The sequence below is a fragment of the Amphibalanus amphitrite genome, unplaced genomic scaffold (assembly GCF_019059575.1).
Source record: "Amphibalanus amphitrite isolate SeventyFive unplaced genomic scaffold, NRLGWU_Aamphi_draft 000515F_arrow, whole genome shotgun sequence".
NCBI classification, from domain to species: domain Eukaryota; kingdom Metazoa; phylum Arthropoda; class Thecostraca; order Balanomorpha; family Balanidae; genus Amphibalanus; species Amphibalanus amphitrite.
The window spans coordinates 18,601-42,194 of record NW_024882009.1 but is presented as its reverse complement, the minus strand read 5'-3'; the positions used below and the strand labels follow the sequence as shown (position 1 = coordinate 42,194).

The window sequence follows — 23,594 nt, the reverse complement described above, 5'->3', positions numbered from 1 at the left end:
GAAATCATGACGTCACTAAAACCTCGATATCTCAAAAATTTTCCGACCGATTTTTTTGAAACTTTGTCACAATACACTTAAATCAGTTCCCTACAGGTACCCAAAATTTGGCGCGCCGCAGGCGCGCCGTTTTTATGCTATGGCCCGGCGAAAAAAGTGGGGGCGTTTAACGCCCCCCCAGCAACTCGCGGGTTTAAAGGAAATAGTTCACTAATGTATGACTTAAGAGTCATGTTACCTTTTCCTCAAGTTATAATGAATATGAAATAATATTTTCGGAGTTTCTTGAGTGATATATATTGAAAAATTGATAGCAAATATTTCGATACTCGTAGTGGTACCTTTTTCAATGCGAGTGATGCACAGTGCGAGCTTTGTTAAGCACAACAAAATAACACAATTCCCATGCAATCGGTGGAGCTGGGTCCTCCAGTGCAGATAAAATAACCTATACGATACCGCCTTCCTAAGAACTTATACAATATCACTGTCTATCACGGAATTTTAATTAAATATTTAGACCAAGCGCTAATTTAATAAAAAGAGCGTCACTTCAGTTACAGGTAAGTCACACTTACACAAGGTGACCCCCCCCCCCCTTTCTCGCGTGTTCGTTCAGCGTGCCAACCACTATTTTTTTTAGCACAATGTCCCATATTGGGCTCAGCTGGACGCCACCGCTGTCGAGATTCATTGACGGGCGCAGCTGTCGGATCTCGATGGCCTCCCTGATTTTACGTTTTTTCCAGTGGGGTTCGATGGCTAGGGTTCTCGCCTCGGACGGGTTCAAGTCACCGCCACAGGTACAAAAGTGTCTGGCCGTCGCTGACGTATCGCAGCGTCCGTGCTTGATATCGGCGGTGTGCTCCTTCAATCTGTCCTGTTTTGGTCGCCCTGACTCTCCGATATAGCTGGAGCCGCACGAGCACTTTATCTCATATACGGCCCCTTTCTTCTTGCTCTGCTCCACGGGATCTTTGACGTTAACCAGGTGACCCCTCAATCGCTTGGATTTGTGAGCTACCTTGATTCTGTGTGGCCTGAGAACCTTGGCTATCCTTTCGCTGAGACCTGGGACGTAGGGCACTGCCACATAGGCTTCTTGGTCTCTGGCGGCGGCTTCCCCCTGTACGGTCTGGCTGGCGTCACGGCGTCTCATAGCCCTCTTGATAAACGGCTCCGGATAGCCATTGGCTACGAACACATCCCGTATCTTGCTCTTCTCCTCCTTCACACTTGACATGTCGCTGCAGACCCGTCTTGCTCTGGCTTCCATGCATCTTATTAGACCAGCTTTCATGGCCGCGGGGTGGCTCGAGTTGTACTTCAGGTACACGTTTGATGCGGTCGCCTTCCGGTAGACTGAGGTGCCCAGCTGACCTTCTGACCTCTGGACAAGAACGTCCAAAAACGGCAGTTTCTGGTCCACCTCCCGCTCCAGTGTAAACTGGATACTTGGGCAGAAATCGTTCAACCGCTGGTGGAACTCTTGCAGAGCTTCATCGCCGTGGGGCCACAGGATGAAAGTGTCGTCAACATAGCGTCTCCAGAGTGTGGGCTTCAGAGTGGCGGATGTCAGGATGGACTGCTCCAAATGTTCCATATAGGCATTCGCCAAGACGACAGATAGGCTGAGCCCCATCGGAGCGCCCTCCTTCTGCTCGTAGAATGCACCTAGGCATAGGAAGTAGCGGCATTCCAAGCAGGCCGCTACTTCCTATGCCTAGGTGCATTCTACGAGCAGAAGGAGGGCGCTCCGATGGGGCTCAGCCTATCTGTCGTCTTGGCGAATGCCTATATGGAACATTTGGAGCAGTCCATCCTGACATCCGCCACTCTGAAGCCCACACTCTGGAGACGCTATGTTGACGACACTTTCATCCTGTGGCCCCACGGCGATGAAGCTCTGCAAGAGTTCCACCAGCGGTTGAACGATTTCTGCCCAAGTATCCAGTTTACACTGGAGCGGGAGGTGGACCAGAAACTGCCGTTTTTGGACGTTCTTGTCCAGAGGTCAGAAGGTCAGCTGGGCACCTCAGTCTACCGGAAGGCGACCGCATCAAACGTGTACCTGAAGTACAACTCGAGCCACCCCGCGGCCATGAAAGCTGGTCTAATAAGATGCATGGAAGCCAGAGCAAGACGGGTCTGCAGCGACATGTCAAGTGTGAAGGAGGAGAAGAGCAAGATACGGGATGTGTTCGTAGCCAATGGCTATCCGGAGCCGTTTATCAAGAGGGCTATGAGACGCCGTGACGCCAGCCAGACCGTACAGGGGGAAGCCGCCGCCAGAGACCAAGAAGCCTATGTGGCAGTGCCCTACGTCCCAGGTCTCAGCGAAAGGATAGCCAAGGTTCTCAGGCCACACAGAATCAAGGTAGCTCACAAATCCAAGCGATTGAGGGGTCACCTGGTTAACGTCAAAGATCCCGTGGAGCAGAGCAAGAAGAAAGGGGCCGTATATGAGATAAAGTGCTCGTGCGGCTCCAGCTATATCGGAGAGTCAGGGCGACCAAAACAGGACAGATTGAAGGAGCACACCGCCGATATCAAGCACGGACGCTGCGATACGTCAGCGACGGCCAGACACTTTTGTACCTGTGGCGGTGACTTGAACCCGTCCGAGGCGAGAACCCTAGCCATCGAACCCCACTGGAAAAAACGTAAAATCAGGGAGGCCATCGAGATCCGACAGCTGCGCCCGTCAATGAATCTCGACAGCGGTGGCGTCCAGCTGAGCCCAATATGGGACATTGTGCTAAAAAAATAGTGGTTGGCACGCTGAACGAACACGCGAGAAAGGGGGGGGGGGGGTCACCTTGTGTAAGTGTGACTTACCTGTAACTGAAGTGACGCTCTTTTTATTAAATTAGCGCTTGGTCTAAATATTTAATTAAAATTCCGTGATAGACAGTGATATTGTATAAGTTCTTAGGAAGGCGGTATCGTATAGGTTATTTTATCTGCACTGGAGGACCCAGCTCCACCGATTGCATGGGAATTGTGTTATTTTGTTGTGCTTAACAAAGCTCGCACTGTGCATCACTCGCATTGAAAAAGGTACCACTACGAGTATCGAAATATTTGCTATCAATTTTTCAATATATATCACTCAAGAAACTCCGAAAATATTATTTCATATTGAAATAGTTCACTTTTAACATGGGGTTTTGAGCTGGAATAGCAGTTTCGTAGCTTGAGCTGAGACTAGCACAAATCAGGAGCTTTTACGGCTCAACGATCACCCTAGACGAAGAAATTCCATTTCTCGTTCCGAAAAGAGTGCCTTGTAGAAGAATGCGTGCCTTGCACAGGAATGCAGCCACGTCATCGTCAGCCAATCAGCGTGCTGCTTACAGCCAATGCAGTATTCGTAGGTTTGAGCTACGCAATATGATTGGTCAATGCGCAATAAGCTTCCGCGTCAAACATTATTTTACATAGAATATAGTTCGCCCTATATTAAAATAAAGAAAATAATTGTTTTTACAAAAAGGTTTTATTTTATTTCATGATTATTTTGAGCATAAAAAATCATAAATCAATAGCAAAATACTGATTTCAGGAAAGTGGACTGTTTCCTTTAATCAGTTTTAGGAGACGGATGAATAAGCCACGATTTTCGAATTATTCGACAATGGTAGACCAATTCAGCGACAACATTCTGTGCCCGCTATCTATGGACTTGTCGCTTGCCTGCAGCTGCAGTTACTGTTGAGAAGTTGCTGTACTTACTGTGAGCGTTCCAGGCCCCAGCAACTCTGCATGGGACCCGTCTTCACATACATTTATCTAGATTTCACAGAATCGACATCTCATCACTGTCCAATTCATTCGTTTAACTCGATTATCCCCCGTCTCATATAGCTGGGCCTGCGGTGTAATACGCGTGCCGGTCCCGTGGGGATCCCTACTCCGGCCGACCCATTTAGCTACTCGGAGGTCATCGAACGCTTCTCAGCACGCGCCTTATGATGCTTCCTTGAAGTCGAGTCGGCCCCCTCGCTTGCAGTGGAAGGGATGTGTGACGTCACGTTGATGACCTGGCTTGGCCTCCACAAGTGCCTTGGAGGTAAACGGAATATTCGAGCGGGAAGGGATGATGACGATAGGTTCGCTGAATGGGGAGACTAATGAGAGACGTGATATGATTTCTCATCGGGTCTTCTTCCTTCCTCGCATCTCTCCCTCTTCTCTCTCTCCCTCCCTCTCCCTCTCCCTCTCTCTCTCTCTCTCTCTCTCTCTCTCTCTCTCTCTCTCTCTCTCTCTCTCTCTCTCTCCATTGCCTCACGTCTTTTCTACATCGTCCTCCTCCTCACAGGCTCATATCAGATTGTCTCTCTTGGGACAAATCCTACAGGTTTCAGCTCTCTGCCCCCGTCCAGTACCCCCCTCCCACGATCGCTCGCCCGGACAGGACGTAGTTCACCAATCCCCCGCCACGCGGCACTGAGGCTGCTCGGTCCAGTCAGCAGTAGCTCAGGCGGCAGCGACCGAAACGCTCCCAGTCTGTGGATTCGACGCGGGGTGTTCTGTGCCGCGTGCTCCGCTGTGAGGTGATCGGCGTGGAGCCTCGGGTGCTCCTTACAGTGCTCTGTGAGAGTGCTGAGAGCACTGAGACTGGTGTCACTGGACAAAGTGTCGGTTTTGTTTACCTACGTTTGATAGTGAAGCCACCAGTTGCATTCTACGGAGACCCTGTGTGATCTTATGTGACATTTGGTTTACGTCGCATGACATAAGCGGTAAAATTACCAACACATGGACAATAATAGCAAAGCGGCACTGCGTCTGGCAATGACTGTCATCGGAGTCACTCTTGACCGCATCACGAAAAAAGACCACCGTTCAATAGTTGTCTACCTGGGTCGCAATATTGGCCGCCGCCACTGACCATCGCCTGACAGCTACGGGCAGGGATGTACTTTGTCCCGTCATTAGTAACGACATATGAGACAAGATCGACGGAAGACCAACGGAGACAGGAGCTTGTCTCTCGGAGGCAATCAGTGTCTCACGTGGGGCGAGTGACGATCGATTGGTGACCAGTTGGTGATTGTTTGGTGATGTTATTATCACTGTTGGTGGTGATGTGGTGACTACTCAGGAGGGGAGTTGATAGACATTAGATGTTGGTGGATGTTCAATGTCCATCAGCTCGATGGACAAGAGCTCGTGCAAATTGTATGGACCGGAAAACACAGGTATTGTGTACAATGAACTGTACGACAGGCTTCATGAACCGGACAGGACAAGTTATGCAAACTAAAGAGGACATGCTGAACCAGGAACTGGCAGGCTAACTGCCTGAGTAACCTGTAATGAGGTTGATTTGATCATGTGTCTGTCATCTGATACTTTCTCGTTTGTTTGGATCAAGTTTTGACGGTGCTGAATCGCTCGTCGAGCTTCATTGCATTGTCAGCTTTGGAGGTTTTGAAGTTCGATGCCTTAGTACGGCGCGCTAATCAAGACTGATGTGAAGTGATTATGCGCAGCTGACGTCGACTGACGGTTTACCGTCACACACGGTCACCAATCATCAATGACGCCAGTTTCAGAGAGGACGCTCACACCAGTCCCCGTCCATCTCCTGGTGAAGTTGGTGCCACTGCTGTTAATGATGACTATACCGGTGGTGATGACGCTACCAGCGACCGTGTCCTCTCGGTCCAGTGGACACCTGAAATGCTGCCCCTCCGGGGAGGCTCTGGTACGAGACGGTGACCAGGGGGAGCCCGTCTGTGCTCCCGCTCCTCTCGACTCGCATACACTGCGTCATCTTCATCACACCGCCTGGAGGAAACTGCTGGATCAAGCGACTGGCGACCTCAGCTCTTCGGTTAAACATGCTACCCGCTACCGGCGTGAGGTGCCGGGATCATCCGCGAGGGGCAGCTCTTCCAACAACGCTGTCTACGAGACCGATCCGCCTCCGCCGCCTCCACCGGCTCATGGAAATCTCAGCTGTGCGCGAGGTTACTTCTGGCTGACCTCTGACCTCCCAAGTCAGAGTTTCTCGCTACTCTTGGACGGCGCTCTCCGCCGCGGGGACGCGAGGTACCCCGTCGGAGGTCACTGCTCGGATCTCTTACTAGACAGCGGAGGTTACCAGATACCGACTCTAGCCGCGAGGGTTTGCCACATCCCACTGCTGGGTGCTGCCGGAAAACTCACAGCGGCTGAATCCGCAGTCCGGTGTGGGTCGGCGAGGCGTTGTTTCCGCAAGTGCTGTCCGAAAGGGATGCTGATCCAACGCAGCGGACTCCGCTGTGTTCCGGCCGAGTCTCCCTGGACGCCGGTGTTCCACCGCGAGGAGAATCCACTGTTAGATACTGAGCCTGTCCGCCTGGTAACTGGTGTACCGGCGTGTGCTGAGCCCGGGGAGGAACCGCGAGGGGTGTTTCCACTAGAGCCTGACCGCCCACCACCGCAGCGACCCGCGAGTGAAGGCAGTTCCTCACAGGCAACAGACAAGACTGAGGCTCATGCCAGCCCTTCAGGGTCTGAAGAGGCCTCACGCCCCCATCCGGATCGGTTCTTTTTACAGGAGGATGGTCAACTGTTGGCGCCCGAGCAGGCTATGATACCCGCTGGAGAGTTTTGTGTCGATCGGGTTCTGTATGAAGAGTGTGATGAGGAGCAGGAGACCGATCCCTCCCCCACTCCTGAGCCCAGCGTGAGCTCCACCAGTTCCGCGGACAATGCAGACGAATCTACAGTAAGGTATAGGACAAAGAGGCGCAATGTGGTCACAGGTGGTAATCGAGCAGTCAGAAGTCGCGAAAGAAGACATCAACATCGGAAGAGCAAGACGTCAAATCTTCATCATTCGACCCTCCACAACATTCATCGAAAGCAGCGGGTGCGGCGTGGGGGTACAATCTCCTCCGAACTCACCATGTTATCTTCCATCCCAAGAACGGCTCGCTCCGTCGCCTCACCCCACGGAGGACCCCGCCCTCGTCTAATGGCCGTTCTCTGCTACCCTCGTCCTGCCGCCGTGCCTCGGCCCGGTCCTCCCACCCTACTGACCGTTCTCCAGACGTGCTCGGCCGTGGGCCTGCTGGGGGTGCTGCTGGTGCACCTGCTGGTACCAGCGCTGCGGAACCAGCACGGCAGGTGTCTGGTGTCTCACGCGGCGGCGCTGTTGGTGGCGCTGGGATGTCTGATGGCGTCTTCACGGCCGGCGGTGTACTCCAGGCTGGAGCTCTGTCAGGGCGTAGGTGAGTACCCATGGGAAAATGGGAAAAGGGTTATCCCTCTCTCTCCCGACGGCTGCTGTACTCGAGGCTGGGGCTATGTCAGGGGATAGGTGAGTTCAAATGGGGAATGGGGGATGGGGAATTCCCCGACCATTGGTGTACTCGAGGCTGGGGCTATGTCAGGGCGTAGGTGAGTAAATATGGGGAATGTGGGGTAGGGAAATAAGGGGAATATCTTCTCTCGACCGGGAGTGTACTCGAGGCTGTAGCTATGTCAGGGGATGACAAGTTCATATGGGATGATGGGAAATGCGTTGAAGTAAAAAAGGGATTCATTACAATTGTCTGTGTCAGGGTATATAGTTCGGGGAAGATGGGGGAATCGGGTGATGGGATGTATGTAGAATACAGAGGTGGGTACGGTTTGCTGGCTGTATGCACGTTCTTGTGTTATACTCATTTATCTGCGTTTCCATTGTCAACTGATCAAGTTTGTGCACTGACGATTGTCCGAAAACCTTCAGCAAACTCCAGTGCGAGCAGACCTATTGTGCTTTTCGGTGAAAGTAATCTATCTTTATTTCGTGCAGTAGTGAATGGTCAGTTTTATTGCGCGCAATATCCGTTGTGTCTGAAATTGGCCAGGTGGCTAGAATGAATGACGTAAATGGTATGGGGAAGAGGTGTTAGTGCGCCATTCATTCTCAAAATGAAAGGCACTGGCGGATTAATGGTTAATGCTCGGCTGCTGCAGTCTTGCAGATATATCTTCACCCATGATTTCGCTCAACATTAATTCATTTCACTAAATGACGGGAGCATTTCAAGCCATTCGCCAAGGCCCCCGCTACACAGATTGGTGTCAGTGTTGTCCTTAGGCAGTGAACGCATTAATTTTCTAGCCGAGGCATTACGCGATGTGTGACAAAGTCGTTCTGACGTCTCATACCGCGCTCAACGCAGTGACAATTCAGGCCTCCAAAGGACAGTAATTACATACGTTCAAAACATCGCACGCAATACCGCACGATACATTACTTTTCAAGGAAGGCACGCTATAACGGTACCGTGCCGAGGAATGCGCAGCCACTGCGCCGATGTACCCCAACTTGTGATCAATATTCATGGGGTGTGTTCACTCGGAACTTTGACAAGTTCGATACATCAGTCACATCCATTTGCGGCATTTATTTTTGCAGCTGTTTACATATTTTACCAGAATGAGCGTGTAGAATTCCTGAGAAGGTGCTGTTATGGGGGCGATACTTTGATCTACTGACAAAAAAAGGTCTGCTGTGGTGTGACGTAATAAGTAACCACTGTCTTTCCTCTGTTTACAGGTCTTCTGATGCACTTTTCGTTCCTGGCCTCCTGTTTCTGGCTGAACGTGATGAGTTTCGACATCTGGCTCACATTTAGGTGAGGGAACTCAGCATTTGGCTCGCAGTAGGTAATTGACTTTGACTACCTAGGTATAAAGCCTAAGGCTTCTGTCGCTTTAGCTGTCGACAATATTCATCCGGCATATGTTGTCGTTTAGCGTTAATACCTACTTTGAAAGCCGTTCTAAATCTGCACCGGTCGTTCATCCAGGGCCTCCGCATTTCACGACTAAGTATGTTCCGGTTTATAACAAATATCAGGGGTAGCCGTTGTCCCATGTTTGGGCTATTCTATCATCGGGCCATTTAGTTTTTTTTTTTTACTGACATGAATTTTGGTAATATTTTTAATGGACGCGATTTTGGCTGTTATCTTATCTGTTAATTATTCCTAATGATGTATCTTCTTATTCCGAACAAGTCTGCCTTGACTTGCAGTAATATTAAGGCGATGATGAAATAAAACACTTTTCTATTTTTCCACAAGCATGCTCTCGCCCCGGTGACGACATCACTGCTGGGCAAATTCGGCAACAACACATCCCAATTCCATATCAGCCTGACGTTATTCGGCACATCTCCGAAATGCCGGCCTCCGGACCCTCATTTCCGCTGCCGCATAACTGCGAGTCCACCAGTTTGGCACTGCCTGCCTTGTGGATTTGGTGGAAAATATCTACCAGTTTGGCACTGTCCGTCTCTTTGGATTGGGATGGAAAGAGTCCACAGTCCACCAGTGTGTAAAAATGTCCGGCTCGTTCGACGGAATGGACACCTCATTACACACAATGTCAGTCAACTCTCGCTCCGTAGAACGCACAGCCTTTCCATGTTAACTGCAGTGGCTGTTCTACGACGAGCGCCAGTCGACTGGGCTAAATGGTCACACCCGGTGACATATAGGTAGCCAATTCCTGGAGATTTTTAGAGTGCTGTTTCTCAACGGGACATGTATGTATGTAGGACGATGAACTGTGCAGTAAATCTTTTGAAGGTTACGTTTTATTGGAGCTCGGGAAACGTGTCGCAAATTGTTAGCGTCGTCTTTAGTATACGTGTGGAGAATTTATCTCAAATTGCTCAGTGAGGAGTGCTTCTGTTAACCCGCGCCCCGCTGGGGGGGGGGGGGGGGGCAGAATCTGCCCCCTCCCGTTTTTCGCAAATTACTTCTAAACGCGTTACGCCAGCGACGTCAAACTTTCAGTACCTTATTATACCTCAATTTGACACGTTCCCTGAAATTTTGAGCGAAATCCGTCGGAAACTTTTTGAGAAATTGACGTTTTAGTGACGTCATGTTCGCCATTTTCGCCTCAAAAAACGGCAAAATTTCAAACGCCGCTAACATCTTCACTTTTAAAGGAATCAAGACGTAACAAAAAGGTTATACGTGATTCTACTTTGTCTATCAAATGGTTATCTCGGTTTTTTGAAAATTTTGGATTTGGGCCCAAATTTAAAAAAAACTGACTTTTTTGGAAAAATAATTATAAAATCCAAAATTTTGAGTGTATCGAAAAAACCGAAATATATGTCAGAGAAGTGGTCTATGTGCACCTACATACCAATTTTTAGAAGAATCGGTTAAAAAATGTGGGAGTTATTAAAAATTTTATAACGTCACGACACACAAATTTTTTGAAAAAAATGAAATTTTTGGAAGTTCTAAACCTCGTACGGAAACAAAAATAGCACCATTCGATTCGCCGTGAAAAACTGCATCAGATAGACACCTTTTTAGGCCTTAACAACCAACTTCAAAATTTGACCTCACTTGACCTGACCTTGACCTGACCTTGACCTGAAATTCATCCAGAGGTGGTCCAATCACTTATTGAGTGTGCCTTTTGAATTCTATGAGTAAAATGACCCATAAAACATGTGTCGCACATGCCCTTTTCTATATTTTGTTTTTGGTGACCTGACCTGACCTTACCTGACCTTGACCTTGACCTTGACCTTTGAATGACATTGTATGCAACGAATATTGTCTTGGTAGTCTAAGAACACGTTTTGGGCAATCAGTCTCAGTGCATTCTTCGGCAACTACGGTGCAAGGCCGATACTGTAGAAACATGCATTTTGTACCCTTGACCTGACCTTGACCTGAACTCTGACCTACTATAGCAAAAAAATTTGGGCTCTTAAGATCCGCCTTGTTGAGAGCTTTCGATTGCCGTTTTCCCCGTCTTCCTGCGACCATCGGTTCGGAAGTTAGACAGGGGGGGGGGGGCAGAATCTGCCCCCCCCCCCCCAGCAGGGCGCACATTCACTAACTTTGAAATGCGGTCAGAAAATGTCTCGACTTCAGTAGAGTTTGTCATAGGCGCTCAATGTATTTTCACTCAGAATGGATAAGTTTACCGACAATCTTATTTTGTCTGCTTAGCTTGCATGGCAACAAGTTTTCAATAGTCTGAGCTATCTCCGCGATGAAAATTTCCGATTCCGCGGCTCTATGGAAGCTTCTGTATGATTCGCTATTCATTACATCAGATAGGTTGATATTGTAACGTAGCTTATCTATAAATTAGCGTTAACTATCGATAACCTCAAAATCTTGTCCACCAATCACAGACACTAACCAACCTTCCACTAACATCTGCCAGCAGCTTGCGCACAGCTCCCGACCAATCACCGCCCTCGTTCCGTGTTCATTCGCAGTCGTCTGCGCGCCGCTCCATCCCGGACCAGCCAGCAGCGGGAGCGGTTCGTCCGCTACTCGCTGTACGCGTGGTGTTCACCACTCCTGCTGACGCTGCTCACGGCGCTGATGCAGTTCGTGCCCGGGGAACAGCCGCTGCTGCCGCCGCCCGGGATTGGACGGGTCAACTGCTGGTTCCCAGGTATGGATGTCTGGTCAACTGCCGGGGTTAAGGTATGAGTATTTTGTAGAATCAACTGCTGGTTCCCATTCAGCTGCTGGTTTCCAGGTATGGATAGAGGGTCATCTGCTGGTTCCCTGGTATGGTTATGTCAAGTGCAGGGACAAAGGCATGGACAGAGATCAACTGCCGGTTCCCAATCCCATGTATGGATAGAGGGTCAACTGCTGGTTCCCAGGCATGGTTATGACTTATGTCAAGTGCTGGGATAAGGTATGGACAGAGAATGAACTGCTGGTGGTTGTAAGGTTTGAATATTTGATAACCTTACCGGCGATTTCCTAATTATGGATACTCGGTGGGCCATCGGGCATGGACTTTGGCAACGGCGCATGCATCTTTATTGCTGAGTCGGTTACTGATAATTGATTATCTTTCACGGCGAATTGCGAGAAACAGGAGCAAGTAAATGCGCCATTAAAATTAGCTGTCGTGTTGATCGGTGGCCCGAAATCCGTTTGTAATACGCGCATTATTTTTTGTTATTGTGTCTCGAAGAAAGTATAAGATCTTTGAAATAAAAGTCCGAACCTCTACAATTAACTCGTGATTTTACAGCTGACTCCTCACAGGACTCTGGCTTATTGCAAAACGTCTATCATTGGTTTTCGTAGGAGAGCAATACGCACTATCAAAGAGTTATCTGAAAAGAGACTCATTTCGTAATTCCTACGCTACTTAACCCTCGCCCTGGCAGGGCATTTTTCATAACACGGCCTGGCAGGGGGGGGGGGGGGTCGATGCGACCCCCCCCCCCTGGCGATTGGCTTCTATGGCACCTAGAAACACCAAATTTGGTAGGTAGGTGGGCCCCCTGGAGTTCTCGCCCCTGTGCAAATTTGGTTGCTCTAGGTCAATATTTAGGGGGGGGTTTGGGGGGTATAAATGTAAAAATTTCGCTAAAAACAGGTCAAAAGTTTTTCGCTTATAACTTTTGATCTAATTAAGATAGAGCAAAAAGAAAAGCACCAGTGAACTCAGCACGTCAAGGCGCGTCGAATGAAATACTTTTTAGCTTGCTTAAGTGTACTTTAAGTTTTTCTTAAATTTTAAGTAAACTTATTTATAAATTATGTTTAAGTTAACCAAATTGCATCATATCGCATATCATTCGATTCGGCTGATCACCAGGAACACAATGATACCATTTTTAAGCTCTAGCGTCATTATGTGCCAAGTTATTGGCAAAAACGTCATTTGACCTCAGTTGACCTCATTTGACCTGACCCATGCATAAGTACACCAAACAAAGAAGCACCAAGTGACCTGCTGTTAAGTACTGTGGTTTCAAAGCACAAAAGTGATGGAACGAACCGGATATCTCCAGCATTTTCCGAATTTAGTATTTTCCCATAGGCTTAACATTACGACGTAATGACCTCTAACTGACCTCAGGTCAGTGACCTCAAAAAACCCGAACTATATGTTATACAACTCGGTGAAATTAGCACATCCTGAAAGTTTGAAGGAAATCAGTCCAAAACTGTGAGTTGGACAGGTGCAAAAAGAAAATTGAAATTTGACCATGACCTTGTACCGGTTTTTCTGACCTGGTGACCTGACCCTAGGTCACTCGGACCTGAAATTTTCAGGTCATATGTAAAAAGGTTGCCCCATAGGCTGGCCAAATTTGGCGGCGCTGCTCGCCGCCGTTTTTACGCTATCTTCGAAAAACCTTAGGGGAGGGTCGCATCGACCCCCCCTGCCAGGGCGAGGGTTAATCTCAATGAATTTCAACTCCCGACATCACACCATCGTCGATAAAAATTCAAGGCACATAGCCCCCGCTTTAACTCCTGAATAATTCGCCACCCACGGGTTGCATGCATTACACCTTTGAACATGGAGATCCATCATTAATGTTCACTTCAAGACTGGTTTTCACTTCATCCGTTTTCCGGCTGTCTTGTGAGAATGACTAGCTCATTGTTCATCTTCACTCACCGTCCGTCTAAACGGTGACGGATTGGAGACAAAGTGTCCGGTAAAGGCGTGCAGAGAGTGAATTAATTTGACTATGGCGGTGTGAGGGCGGCGATGAAGGAAGGAGGCTGGTAGCTGGTTCTTCTTTTTGAGTTCCCGGTGGTTGCTAGGTGGTCTCATGGTGAGGAACTCTGAATGTGGCCGCTTTTTATATCCTGTAATATATAGAACAATTTTGACGATGAGTTTCAATAGATTAGTGATTTCAGCTACAATACAATAGGGTTGGGACCTATCTGCATGCTCTGTATGTTTTGGTAAAATAAGAAAGCTCAGAATTTTTAATGATTTAATTTAAAATCATTTTGTTAAAAAAATGCCTAGTTAGCTCAGAAATTAATTATTTGTGACTGAAAACAACTTGCTTCTGATTGGTCGGGCTAATCATGACGTCACATGTAGGTATATAACTGTCTGTATATTTGGCGCAGTTGAGACATACATTTTCTATGCATTTCCCTATGGTAAATCGGAGTGCTTGGTCGTGTTTTCAGTGTCTCTTTATTTTGCGCTGGCATTGCGTGGCTAAGAAGTTTTATCAATAATGGCATATACTAAAATGTTATAAAATATAATTAGATAAATAAAAGAAGTTGACCTTTTCCTCGACATCAAAAATGTAAAAAGCCTAATATTATATTAAAAAAAAACGGTTTAAAAAACCGTTTTTTTTTAATATAATATTAGGCTTTTTACATTTTTGATGTCGAGGAAAAGGTCAACTTCTTTTATTTATCTAATTATATTCAATATGTTCCTCGCTCGAGCACTTAGTAATAATACTAAAATGTTCCTTTAATAGTGGAGCTTCAATATCTGTGAGATTTATTGGCAAGTGAAAACTGATTTCGCTATTATTTTATCTGGAAATTACTCATTTCTTAGGTCAATATTCAAAATATTTTACTGGAACAAGTTGACACTTGTTCTTGATTTTTGCACTCAGATCGCGTGCGACTCAACTATATTGGGACTTGCAAAGAATCTTGCTGATTAATTAACTGTGTTGTTATGGCACTGTTTGCAAAGCATGGATAATGAAACTGTGCTACATAGCAATGCCTCAAGTACCTAATAAGCAGGAGGGACAGAATTCAGAGTCCAATCGAGAAGAATCGGTGCAAATGCTACGAGGACCAGGCAGCTCTGATACGATGGCTAGTCGTCTCACTCCATTAGACCAGCTGATTCCTGACAGCACCGACTCGGATACAAAGATGGAGCTCATCTTCCAAGCCAGAAACCAGTTCTTTGATGGAAGATGTGATGCTGCCTCTGTCTCTGCTTTGTTGGCCACTTTGGACGGGACCGAGCTCCGCTCCTTGCGTGAGGGGCTGGCTATTCGCCTGTCATCCAGAAATAGTTCCTTCGTCTGCTGGCAGTTCCCTGATCAGGTGCAATACCGGGAACTGTAATAAGGGAAGTAACTTTCCATATGAAAGGGGTGCAGGTGCACCCCATCCACTAGAAATGCACCCCCATTAACCCTATTAGTGGCAGGCTCCTGGCTACCCCATATTAGTGGCAGGGGGGGCTGTTTACGACCCCCCTTGATATCTCGAGATCTAACCGGCCGATTTTCAAAATTCAAACGGCATTCGATTTGGCTCAACGAGATCTACATTTCTAAAAAAAAAAAAAATGTCAATAGGGGGGTAGAGGGGGGTAAAAACGGGCAAATTGCAGATACATTTTAGACTGTTTATCACGGCCAGGTTTCTGAACCAATCTTAACGCAACTTTTGCCGATCGATAGAGAATGAACCAGGAATTCACATGGATCCTAAAAATATGCATTTTCAAAAATCATAGGCGGATACAGATCATTGAGATTGGGGGTACACAAAAAGTATAGTAAATAAGGTTTTTGTTGGTACTGTTTCTAAAAAGGGTGGCAATGGTCTTGTTATGTTACAATTTTCTTATGAGAGAACGACTAAAATTGTATTGGTCATGCATAGGCGGTGTCAGGGCACCTATGTTGGGAGGTAAAAAATAACCCCCCTTTTTGGACGCCTGGATCCGCCTATTATAGCAAAAACGTGTCAAAAGAGGATGCACAATAACTTTGTATATGTTATCACATGATACCTTTCATTCGCTGTTCGTAAAACTGGTGCAGCATCGTGATCTTCGCCCAAATGACGCTTCACGAATAGGACCCCCAATTCCCAGTGCTCTGGAGCCGCCCCTGGTAAAGTTATGAACTTGAAATTTTCAGGGAATGTGCCCAATTTCGTTTTAGGAAAAGTCAGAAAATTTCAGCATCGTAGCTTCAGCGGTTTCGGAGATATTCCCGAAAAACCTGAGGGGTGGATAAAAACAACCCCCCCCCCTGCCACTAATAGGGTTAAGTCAAAGTGCACCCCCATAGGCTAAGCGGCGCCCCACACGCCGCCCAATACCAATTAGCTCTAGAGCAGATGGCGAGGGTGATTTCCCGGCTACATTCCATCTCGGCGTCGTGATGCTTGCGGGCTTGGGAAGCGTCCAGTCGTATGTAGGAGTTTGGTAGTTTTTTATTTAACTTGTGGTATGTTGTGCTGATTGCGGGTTGAGTTTAATAAGGCCCTCACATTTGAAAGGTTTGAACAACCCGCAATCAGCACAACATACCACAAGTTAAATAAAAAACTACCAAACTCCGCCCTACTAATGTTAATAAATATACAAGCTTTTAGAGCCAAACTAATGGCCTAAATAAAAATATATCTCAAATCATAACCGTTATCGCGGGTGATGGCGCCATGATTTGCTATTATCCAAAACGAATGCAAAATAAACATGCTTGTATGTTTTATGTATGTATGTTTGTTTCAAAAACGTTGCAGCGGCGCTGGGGACTGCAGTCTTAGATCTGGGTATGTTTGGCATCTGCAACTCTTGATATACACATTAACCCTATTTCGGACGGGGGAGGCCTTTCAGGATTTTCTTGTGCAATTGTAAAACGCCGCGAGACATTCAGCTCATATTTGGTGATTTTTCCTAAATGCTCATTGCACACATCTCAGAAAAAAAATGACGGGTCAGGTCAGGTAACCAGAACGGGTTTGTTGACCCGATCAGAAAAGTTTGCAATCACGTAACTTCTGTTTCGAAAACCAACGTTACACACATTCGCTGCCAGCATAACATGTATTGCTTGACAGTAACAAAATACAATTGACATCTGAACCCCAAACGGACCGCCATCCACTCAAATTTTATAACCCTGACCGGTCAGGGGGCGAACGAAGGTCATCTCCTGGGCATTACACTCAGACCTTGCACAAAATATCTCACCTCACAGTGATCATCACAACAATACCACCGACTAACTAGTAGATTTCCAGGTACATACTTGCATCAGCTCTTCTTGCTATTGCAGACGATCGTCTCCTCAGGGTAATGTTGATCGGGACATGAATGAAGATCTTTTTCGGAGTTTCATGAGTGCTACTGCAACAGCCTGGCATAAAACAGGACTTGTACGCTTTTCCCTGCACTTTGCCCTTCAGTATATCACAAAAGAATTGTTTAAAATCCATCTTACGCTTCTTTCACAGTCTCCCTTGCCACCGTAGATGAATTGTTGTTGCTGGTAAGTTAGGGCACGGTAGATAGAAATTACCTCGGCACTCAACGCCTTCAGTTATTTTTATGAAAAAGAACAAAGAAATTATTAATAAGATAAGAGAAAGGTTAACAGTTTAATTGTAAATTATGCCAAATACGCATTAGAAAGAGCTTTTGCTCTTCAGCATCTTCCGATTCACCATGTTTTTCATTTGAAAATTCGAGGTACACAAAATGTTTACCACGCGCTCAATGTTAAATGGGAACAGTACACGGCAGAGCATCAATTTCTGACACTGAACCTTCATCCGTGAATGATTTAGCATAATTTAAAGCTAAAAACAGCGCGAATGGCAGAGTGAAAGAAACAACCTCTTTCACACATAGAAATAACATGTAATCGGTGGTGCGCCAGATGCGCCGTTATTTGTCAACCGCAGAAGGTGACATGTGACGTAACAGCATCAAGAGCGTCTTTTTCAAGAACTTTGAAAAACATGTTTTCTATCTGTCTTCTCCCATTTCTCGCAGCATATTGATTTTATGAGGAAATTGTATGCACCATAAATTCTGCGAAAACAGTTTGATCATTTTTATACATTCTTAAAAAATCGAGTTCCCAACCCCATTGTGGCTCAATCACGACCCATGGAATGATTTTTAAATTTTTCTTTTTTTTCAGAGACCAGGCAACTACAATTAATTGCTTCTTTTCGTGCACTGGTTTTTTGGTCAGTGCATTGGCTACGTATATTGACGAATTTTACAATTCTTCTCTGTGTGTAATGTGTATGGTCTATCATGCCTTTTTTTGGGCAATTATCAGCAAAGATTATCTTTTAGAAAATGTCATGTCACAGGCATGTTTGGGCTGAAATAGCTTTTCTGAGCTGGCATTATATAACTTTATTGCGATACATTCGTCACCGCGTGCTGGAAATAGTTTGAATTAAATGTTGCGTTCCTACCCATACCAATAACGCGCTTGTGATTTGGCTCTATTGGCTTCTATCACGTCACAAAGTGCACTACCAGTCTGCACTTTTTGCTAAGGAATCCGACCCGCGTTACTTGATGGTTGGTAATAATACGTATAGGTATCTATATCGTCTTACTCGAGCATCGAGTGACCCAAACCAAATGCGATTCGAGACGGTCTCTGATAAAGAAAAGACTGCTGATATATACAGATTAACTGTCAGTTTCAGTAACTGTAAGATTCAGTAACTGGCAAATTCAGGTAAGTTCAACGAAAAATTTTTATGTCGATGGGTTTGGGACTTCTAGTTACATACACCAGTAGCCTGCACCATCGATAAAGCTTTTATAAAATTCATGATGGCTAGATATTTTCACGAAGTTTTCATGTGATCGCCCCCTTTCACAGTAATGGAATTAAAGTACGCACGTGTGCGCAAACTCGCCATTATGTTCATGAATCGTAACGCAAGCGTAAAATTAGCAGTATCTTCCAAAGACGCTTCATAAAACTCGCATATCATCGACGCTTGACGTCAAATATCCTCTTTCCGGTATCGACCGTCGAACTTGCTTGGGTTAGCAATTAGCATGGCCACTTTGTTCTCCCTGACTTGGTTTATAGCTAATCTGCTCAGGACACGAGCCCCGTTATGGTGATATCACACGAAACACACGAAACATTACTTTACAATCCAGCGCACTCTGCTGTACTTTTAGCGAAGATTCTCCCACGTCATCGTCCGAAGTCAGTCGCGTGCCGTTTATTTTTAACCGACGAAAAACACCTGGATTTCCCTGTGAGGCCCGGAGGCCGTCTTGTCAAGTTCAGCCGCGATTAGGATCACAGGATTCCCAAGATTCACGGCCAGTGGCTAAACACGGTTGATGTCTACGTAATACATGCTAGATATCGCGGTATGTTGACAGAGGCGGCATTTTCGAATGCGGTTTAGGACCGCAGCTTTTCATAAAACGAACATAAACGAACTTGGCGCATCATGCATGAAACCTTTATTTTGTGAACTTGTGAAGTGCACTTATGTATCGTAAGTGGGAGATTATTGAAATGAAATTTATCTGATCTGATTACGCATCTAAAACATCTTTTTCTCATTACTGCCGTCTAGTTTTGTCCTCAGTCTGCATTAAAAAATAGCCCGCTGTTGTGTTACAATGACGCTTCAAACGGAATAAGGCAGAAGCGAGTAGCGATCACCGGCCGGGAATTGTTCCGTGAGATCAGTCGACCGCCCAGCTGACTCCATTCATGGCTCTGCTGACCGTCGGAAGGTCTATCGAGCAAGCCTACGAGTAAAGCTATGGTTACACCAGACACGGGGAGATGCATCAGAAACTCCCGTCACCGCGAGGACCGTGGCCTGCTTTCATCTTTTGTTGCTTGACTAGACTTGACAATGAACTCTTTTCAAAGACAACGCTCCAGAAGATCATCCTGTACCCATTGCAATGTATCACATAAACAACTTACAATTGGGATTTCCTGAACCAGCTGACCGCCACACATAGTCTCCAGTTTCAAAAACATTTACAATTTTCACTCAAGCGGACATTGCTGCTGACAGTCGTCGGGTCTCGCTCAACTCGTACCAAATAGGCTGTTTGTAGGTTGTCTTGTCCGAGTATGACACTTATAACACTATCGACTGACCCTAAGTAGCAAAACATGTCATGTAACACCTACGCTAGACAGTGCATTCAACCGTTCGACCAGGCCCGTCTGCCCAGACCTTTGACGCCCTCGGGTGACCTTGGCTGGCGCCGATGTTACACATGCTCCGAGCCAACCCTAAAAGGTTCCGACGGGCCCCTACATGTCTGCGCGGTCTGCGGAGGCCCCACCAAGCTTGTGATCTGGAGACTGCACTGTTTGGCGGTGTCACTCATGCGGGACTCCACATCCGACCAGGCCGGACCCAACTCGTGGGCAGTCACGGCGCAGTTGTAACACAGGGCCCTGTTAAGTGCCGGCCTGCGTGGTATCGGGGCTAAATTTATTGGACGGCGAGCTTGCTGGCGCGAGTGTGAATCTCCCTGATTCAGGAGGTGGGCGAACTCAGCTGATTTTGGGCTAATAGCTGAGGCTGCACTGCGTCTCAAATGCATCGGCGATGAGGCCCTGCGCCAAGTTAGTCGTCGTGACGCAAAAATAGCAGGAATGCACTGCGTTCGTTTGAGTGGTAGCCAGTGACGTATGCATTAATACATGGATAAGGAAGGCGATTGTCTGACATGAATGTGTCCATTACCGAGTGATTAGATATTTTTAATGGTTCATTCCGCCATGATAACTTTTAGATTGAGTTGTTCCGATATATCATTTGTTGTTCATCGCCTGTCATCAAAGCCAAATCTGCATATAGTTTTGTGTTGGGTATCTGATGAGGTGTGCAATTCCTACTTTTGTCTTACGCTAAAGCGATCACGTTGAAACGAGAAAACAGGGGCGCGGGAACTACTCTCAGACTGGGCGAGGGGGGCACACCATAATAGATTGCCCCCCCCCCATCCACCATCACACCACCAGCAATACCTAGGGTATCCCCAAATCTAGTTTCCTCACCGGTTTTAGGCCACTTATTTTTCATCTCTGGGCTTTTTCAACAAAAAATAAAACATTGGCAAAAAAAGTGCGGTATTCCGTCTCAGAGTTGTGGGGGCACCGCCCCCACGACCCCAGAATGGGGGGGGGGCAAGTTGCCCCCACTGCCCCCCCCCGGCTCCCGCGTCCATGCGAGAAAAGGATACAAATTAAACGACAAATGAACACCTAAACACACGTAAACATTTCTTAACGAATAATAAACTAAGGTTCGCGTTACAACTGCACATTACATATGCTAATCCTCATTACCTAGGTACTTAATAACTTTTTCCACCTATGCAATGATGATAACCGTTCAACTAAAACTAGGGTCAGTGCAACTAGCAATGCACTGTTTTATTCGTCGGTCCACGTGCCTAACGTTACAGTCGGGTCCACGTTACCTTCCTTTGACTCGCAATTGACCTGCGTGGCTTACCGGATGCCTCATCCATCCGCGTAGCCTCGCGGTCTGCTGCAAGGATGCGTCTCCGCGCCTGTTGTTTTTGGCTGGTCACAGTCGCTCGGTCGGCCAGACATAAGACCATGTTCCTGGAGAGTTGGCTGTTCAGGTTTCCTGTTGAACACGGTCACTGCAGTTGGCTGGCTGCCAGCAGAGCGAGGTTGGTGTCGGCCCCAGTTTCGTGATGACAAGTGACACTTCTGGATCAATCACGTATTCGTTGTCTGGTTGACGCTATGATGGGTCTGAGCCAAGATTACTTTACTACTCAGGTTGGTTCACTAGGGAAATAAAGGCGCCGTAGCTACGTCACGGATTTGGTAGCAATCTGGTAGCAATTTTTGCAGACATCAATGGCGCGCGTGTTGTTTGATAGTCACCAATCCTATTTTGCTGCACTATTTTGCTATTTCACTGCAATGTATTGTACATTACATTTAATAATTAAAATAAAGAAATATTCGTAACCCAGCAAGTCAGTTTTTCTTTGAGGCAACACTCTTTGTCAGCATTGAGCCTCCAGAATGTGTCATTTTATAGACTCTCATATTACCTACTCTTGTGGAAAACTTTCTTAGTCATGAAAAATGTATGCATATATGCATAATTAGAACTTCATTTTCTAAGTTCTATAGAAATAAAATTTCACAGTACATCATCATAAGGCTACCTGCGTATTTCGTTCAACCAATGAAATATTTATTCAGCAGAAGGCAGGTACCTACTTCTGAGTAGGTACTGATATTTCTTATCTACACCAATATTTCAAGAAAATGACAGAGACTGAGAAGCTATTTAAAAGTTCAGCATATGAAAGGGATGTTATGGCTTGTGCACATTGAAAAACATCAGATAATGCTTTTGAACCATCTCATTCACCAGCACACATCAATCCGGCTTCTGGCTTCTGTTAAGGAAACATTCCAGAATAATGCATTATTTTATTTCATTGACCACCTTGCAAAAGGCAAACAGCAAACACATCACCACCAAAAAGTAGAAAAAAAAGTCAACAGGTAGGTACCAGCTGATCTAGCCTGAAGTCGTGCTGTGCCATGTGCCTTTGAAAAACTTTAACAGTCAGAGTTGAATAAACGCCCCAAACTTAGCCATTCATGCATGAAACATGTGCAAATTCTGGTTGAGCATTTTAATAAAAATGAAACTAACAGCTGTATTAGATATACCTACAACTATAAAACGACAAAAATAACAGCATAGCTTACTCTACAAGGCAAAACCATGAATTTTAAACTGACATCCAAATTCGCACCTCCGAAGTTTAACCCACCTACCAGGCACCAGCCACCTGCACATTTCTATGTGCTACGCAGTGTGCACAGTCACTACACACAATTATGAGAATTAAAATAGCTTTGAACAATCAAGCAAGTCAGGACCTGGTATGCAGATTCACAAGTTCTCTCAACATCTTCAACTACCAACAAATCAAGAGCACTTTGTGATCTCAGTGACTCCGCAGATCCATCTTCTGTTTTCCATTTTCAGTTTTCATTTGAAATATGAGTTCCATCTCGGAGACACATGTTGCATCATTATGTTTAAACAATTATTATGCTTGAACTATTGGTTTTTCATGTGAATTATGCTTCAAAAATTGATTTAATAATTTGCATTTTGCATAATGCTACGATCACGACGCACCAAATCACAGATAACTTGATAATAACCAAGCAAAAGCCACATTCTTCAGCAAACTATGAGAGCTACGTGATCCATGCTGCGTTGAAATAATTAAAAATCGCCAAAATCAGTCAAAATATGACAATTAAATTAGTATAAACTTCACAAAACTCTGATTTGTGAGGCAATGCGCAACAGAAATGCGAGGGAATATGGTAGTAATCTGGTAGCAATTATGAAGGATTTCCCCTGTCGCTGATAAGAAAACACTTGAAACAAACTTTACAACGCAGAGGAAATCCTTCATTATGAGTTGCAGGGACCATTTGATTGGCCCATTTTAGATAAATATAGGCCGAATGTTTCGATTTCAACCCCATTTATCGTAATGAGACGAATCCATTGGCTTAGTGGTACGTCTTTTCAACACATGTAGGCCTTAGATTTTTCCTTAGCCCGCCTGAAACACACCATGCTTTGCATGCATTTCTATGGGTGAAGGAAAATTCATGCGCCGTGATGACGTCACGGTAAAGGAATTCTGAAGCTGGTGAACGGGGGCTGGGTCTGAGCAGGTGCCCCTATTTTGAGGCGCTGTTGCGTGCTATTCGGCAATTGATTGTTTTTAACGGGGTAAGATTGACGGATCTTGGAATGGAACAGCTTTACAATGACATCCATACTTTGAGAAGTTTGGTAACAACAAAGACTTACAAGAACGAAGCCACCATAATGCAACACCTTGTTATCTTTGCAGCACAGGCACTCACCATAAATATGTCACAAAGCACCAGGCATCGCACCGATAATATACGTGCCGCACGGTGAGATTTGTTGCACCTTGCTAGGCTGCGGACCTCGGTGCTGAACTGTCAGAATATCACGTTCTTC

At 46.1% G+C, this 23,594-nt stretch overlaps 1 protein-coding gene across 2 annotated transcripts in view; it reads left to right on the top strand.

Annotated features, from left to right (window-relative positions):
• Window positions 1-6,226: 6,226 nt before the first annotated feature.
• Window positions 6,227-23,594, top strand: part of LOC122393106 — a 35,656-nt gene continuing 18,288 nt past the window's right edge. Inside the window, exons 1-3 of one of the 2 annotated variants that reach the window (XM_043388746.1) lie at window positions 6,227-7,226; window positions 8,546-8,624; window positions 11,252-11,433. In XM_043388746.1, coding sequence (XP_043244681.1) covers window positions 6,245-7,226; window positions 8,546-8,624; window positions 11,252-11,433 — 1,243 coding nt within the window. In that variant the 5' untranslated portion in view covers window positions 6,227-6,244. The remainder of the gene's footprint in view (window positions 7,227-8,545; window positions 8,625-11,251; window positions 11,434-23,594) is intronic. The other variant, XM_043388747.1, reaches the window with a different exon arrangement.